The sequence below is a fragment of the Silurus meridionalis genome, chromosome 5, assembly GCF_014805685.1.
Source record: "Silurus meridionalis isolate SWU-2019-XX chromosome 5, ASM1480568v1, whole genome shotgun sequence".
NCBI lineage: Eukaryota > Metazoa > Chordata > Actinopteri > Siluriformes > Siluridae > Silurus > Silurus meridionalis.
Window position 1 is genome coordinate 27,281,769 of NC_060888.1, and position 5,000 is coordinate 27,286,768.

General features: G+C 43.3%; 1 protein-coding gene across 3 annotated transcripts in view; it reads left to right on the top strand.

Annotated features, from left to right (window-relative positions):
• smpd3 (sphingomyelin phosphodiesterase 3) overlaps positions 1-5,000 on the top strand; it is a 52,915-nt gene that overhangs the window by 35,542 nt on the left and 12,373 nt on the right. For all 3 annotated transcript variants that reach the window (XM_046849935.1, XM_046849937.1, XM_046849936.1), the window contains exons 3-4: positions 66-141; positions 4,195-4,356. In XM_046849935.1, coding sequence (XP_046705891.1) covers positions 66-141; positions 4,195-4,356 — 238 coding nt within the window. The remainder of the gene's footprint in view (positions 1-65; positions 142-4,194; positions 4,357-5,000) is intronic.

A 5,000-nucleotide genomic window follows, 5' to 3' on the forward strand; every position in this document is an offset into this window, starting at 1 on the left:
ATATCGTCTTCTTAAATGCCATTCGTTCCAGTTTGAGTCTGAGTTTCTTGTCTGGATCTACACAGGTCCAGGTGGGCACCTCGCACCAGGAACAGAGGATTGTGGGATACATCGCCTGCACACACCTCCATGCCATAGAAGGTGAGAGACTGAACACGCCCCTCCACACACACACACACACACACACACTCACACTCTTCTGTACTATACTTTTGTACTATAACTTGGTTTACTTGTTCGTGTGTGTGTGTGTGTTGCACAGGAGACGATCTGTCTCTTCCTGCCGTTCAATCTGCATTAAAAAACAAAAACCTGCATCGATCCAAATGACATCAGACTTTACCAAGCCAAGTCCCCATAAATCATTAGTAAGGGGCAGAGAAAGAGAGAGAAAGAGAGAGAGAGAGAGAGAGAGAGAGAAAGAGGGAGAAATGACACATTTGGAGGCATATGTTTCACAAAATGTGGGACATTGTCAAAGAAATGTGACACCAATTCAGATATCCATGATTTAACCTCACATCTAAATCTTCATTCGAGATGTTCGGCGTCTTGGACAGATTCTCCGACGCGCTTTCGGACTCGGTACGTCAGGAAATAAAACATCGATTCGAAGGAACGGTCCAGAAAAGTATCAGCACCACAAGCGCCAGTAGCTTATGCTACGTCTACACTAATCCGGATAAATTGGAAAGCGGCGTTTTCATCACACTGTTGTTTTCAATTGTTTCACATTTCTTTAAAACGTTGCCGCGATGACAAAAAATGCGGCATCGTTTTTAGAAGTCTTCATTTTTTCGGTTTTAATTGTGTCCACTTTGGAGAGCATTTAAAAAAAGCTACGCTTTTATTGACCAACAGCAACACCTCATTGTGGATGGAAATGAAAATGTATTAGCGTGGACACGGCCTTAGTGGTTAAGGTATTAGCTTTTTGATATGAAGGGTGTAAATTCAAATCTCAGCCACACCAAGCTGCCACGCTCGGGCCCCGGAGCATGGCCCCTTAACCCCATAGCTGCTCGGTTATATAAATGAGAAAAATGTAATTCACTCTGAATATGTGCATTTGCCAAATGCCATAAATGTAAGTTGTGTAAGATATCCTCAGATTCAGTTCCAGTTCCACAAATCATTTTGGTGGAGTGTTTTGCATGTGCATGTAGTGGTTGAGTGTAAACAAAGCAGCTTGTTTATATGTAAATTAGGACCAGATATGTATTAAAGGTGTTTATTCTTTTACATGATCTCATATTACTCCAGACCAGCTCATGTATTATATACTAATCCACGCATCACAATATCGTCTTCTTAAATGCCATTCGTTCCAGTTTGAGTCTGAGTTTCTTGTCTGGATCTACACAGGTCCAGGTGGGCACCTCGCACCAGGAACAGAGGATTGTGGGATACATCGCCTGCACACACCTCCATGCCATAGAAGGTGAGAGACTGAACACGCCCCCCCTCCAACACACACACACACACACACACACACTCACACTCTTCTGTACTATACTTTTGTACTATAACTTGGTTTACTTGTTCGTGTGTGTGTTGTGTGTGTGTGTGTGTGTGTGTGTGTGTGTGTGTGTGTATGTGTGTGTGTGTGTGTGGGTGGTGGGATAAAAAAACAATTGCTCCATGACTGGGTCATAAGAGGCAGCTACACAAACTACCCCTCTTCTGCTCATTCACAGTAACACGACACACACACACACACACACACACACACACACACACACACACACACACACCGATCTGCTTTCACTTTTAGCACAGATTAACGATCACAGCCCTCCAACCACCCACACACTCAAGACACACACACACGCATGCAGCGGTGCGTAACCATGGTGACAGGTCGTGGCCGGGTTCAGCGTCAGTGCTGCTATTTTAAGCTTGTGGACGTAGGGAAGACAGAGCTCCCTGCTATTTCTGGAGCTTTACACGCTCACGTCTGCTAGCGATGCTAATTACAGCTCACTCAGCTATTCCCGACTCACGCCTGGAATATGAACAAGAGAGAGAGCGAAAGAAAGCTTTAGAGTTTCACTCAAAATGAAAGGCTATTGTGGTCCTGCATCCTCATGTGTGTGTGTGTGTGTGTGTGTGTGTGTGTGTGTGTGTGTGTGTGTCTTCACTTCATAGGCCACACATTCTTTTTTTGCGATTTACATGTAGAAAGGCAACAGTTTTTTCAATGTGTGTGACATGTAGAGAGACCACACCCCTTTTTTGCGATTGACATGTATAGAGGCCACACCCCTTTTGTTGTGATTGACATGTATAGAGGCCACACCCCTTTTGTTGAGATTCCCATGTATGGAGGCCACACCTCTCTTATTGTGATTGACATGTATAGAGGCCACACCCCTTTTGTTGTGATTGACATGTATAGAGGCCACACACCTTTTCTTGTGATTGACATGTATAGAGGCCACACCCATTTTGTTGTAAATTCCATGTAAAGAGGCCACACCCCTTTTGTTGTGATTGACATGTATAGAGGACACACCTTTTTTACTGTGATTGACATGTGGAGGGACCACACCCTCTTTGGTGTGATTAACATGTATAGAGGCCATGCCTTCTTCACTGTGATTGATATGTGGAGAGGCCACACCCCTTTTGTTATGATTGATATGTAGAGAGGCCACACCTTTTTCACTGTGATTGACATGTATAGAGGACATGCCTCCTTTAATCTGATGGAAATGTAGAAAAAAACACATTTTTGCTGTGTCTGGATTATAGAAAGACCACGCCTCCTTTGATGTGCCACACATGTTGAAAGGCCACGCCTCTTTCAGTGTGTCAGCTACAGCCACTTCTCCATCACTCTGATGTAGAGAGGCCTTTTGTTACTGACGTGTATGTAGGCCATGCCCCCTTTGTTAAGGACTTGAGGGTAGGTCACACCCCTTTTAGTTACTGGCATGTACAGAAGCCACGCCTCCTTTGCTGTGAATGAAAACCATAATGGAGTAAAAGAGAATCACAAATCCAGGATTAAATAATGTCAATAAATAGCAATACTAATTAAATGTGTGGTCATGTGTCAGTGAAGTCTGTATTTATTCGGTCTCCGTCGGCGAGCGTCTGCCTCTCGCTTCACGCCGCTCTGAATGGATGCAGGTGGACGTTATGTAACGCAGGTCTGAGGTTGTGAGAACAGAGGCGGCAGTGTGTCGCTCTTTCATCATAAGTGTACAGTCTCAACTCACACCACAGCTGTGACTCATGGGCTTCCTTTCTGCCTTTAAATACAGCCTGAGTTCACCTTAATGCTCAGATTATACACACCATCCCACACACACACACACACACACACACACACACACACACACACACACACACACACACACACACACACACACACATGGCAGAGGCTTTTTGAAATATGCTATGGGAATGCTGCATCTTTCATTCCACCCTCTCCTGATCTTTGTCTCGTTCTTTATTTCAGCTCTTCTTAGTGACTAAGAGAGAATTTTTCCTTTACTCTCCATTTTCTCTTCCTTTCTTACTTCTTCTCATTTCTACCTTCTATCATGTGAATTTCCTTTTCTGTCCAGTCCTTTCTGTTGTTTCCTTTCCTTTCCTTTTTCTTTTCTTTTCTTTTCTTTTCTTTTCTTTTCTTTTCTTTTCTGTCTTTTCTATTCTTTCATTTCCTTAAATTTCTTTTCTTTTTTTTTCTTTCTTATCCTTTCTTTTCTTATCATTTCCATTCCTTTCCATTATTCACCCTTTATTTTACTCTTCTTCCTGGGTGGATGTACTGCACTGTAAACATCTCGTCTGAAGTATACAGTACTGGATGTTCTCAGCAGGGGGAAGTGTTCGCTTGACATTTCGCCTGGAACGTCGCCTGCATTCAGAGTTTATCTTTTATTTAATCACCAGATCCCATCTGTCGATCAGATTGCTGCTGAACGGGTTTGCCCACAGCGTCACTTCCACTTTTTTATGAATGTTGATGATCGCTAGCGGCAGTTCGACTATTTACAGAAAAACATGCTGCATTCATCAGTACATTCATCTGTGCAACACAGGGCAGGGTTTTCTCCTGAACATGCCTCAAGCTGAGGGGGTTCCCCGAGAGCCTTTAAACTCAAACATAAACCATATAGAAATGTACAATAAATGTCCACAAAGCCTCGTCATTGTCCCTCTGTCTTACTCTGCCTCATCCAGGCGATGCGACGGTGCGTTGCGAGCAGTTGGATCTGCTCTTGCAGTGGGGTGCCGAGTTTAAGAAGGCCACGTCTCAATCCCCAGGTCAGGAAAAAGGTATGGAGGACCAGGTCGCCTTTGACATCGTCCTCGGAGACCTCAACTTCGATAACTGCTCCTCAGGTAAGTTCTCTACTGCGAAATATGCACATATACGCCATCCATATCTAATATACCTTCTTTTTAAGGTGGTAAACCCTGTTGATCCCATTACCAAAGATCTGGACCACCAGTTCATTTGGCCATAAGGGTGTTAATAAAGTCCAGTAGTGATGTAGGTGAGAAGGTGAGGAGGCCTGGGGTGCAGTCAGTGTTCATATTCATTAAGGTTAAAAGGTTTGGAGCTTTATAGTAGGAGATCTTCCATTCCAACCCATGATGAACCTGGACCAGCTTAGTTCAGAAGAATAAAGAGAAAATTAAATGCTACAGCATCCAATGGCGTCCTGTACAATTGTGTGCTTCCAAGTTTGTGATAGCAGTTTGCTGAAGAACCTCATATGGGTGGAAAGTCAGGTGTCCCAATACTTTTGGCAATGTAGTGTATCATGGCGTTATTTCGATGCAACATCTTGAAATATGGACATTTTTTAGCTTCTGCATTATTTTGTGGATGTGTTCAGCCCATAATATCCTGAATAAAACAAGCATCTACAAAACATAAACATTCCCATGAATCGGGTTCTTCTGCATCTTCTACATGGGCACTGAAAAATAATGACATCCTCATAACAAACCAATAAGTAACTGTTTATTGTCTCAGTGCT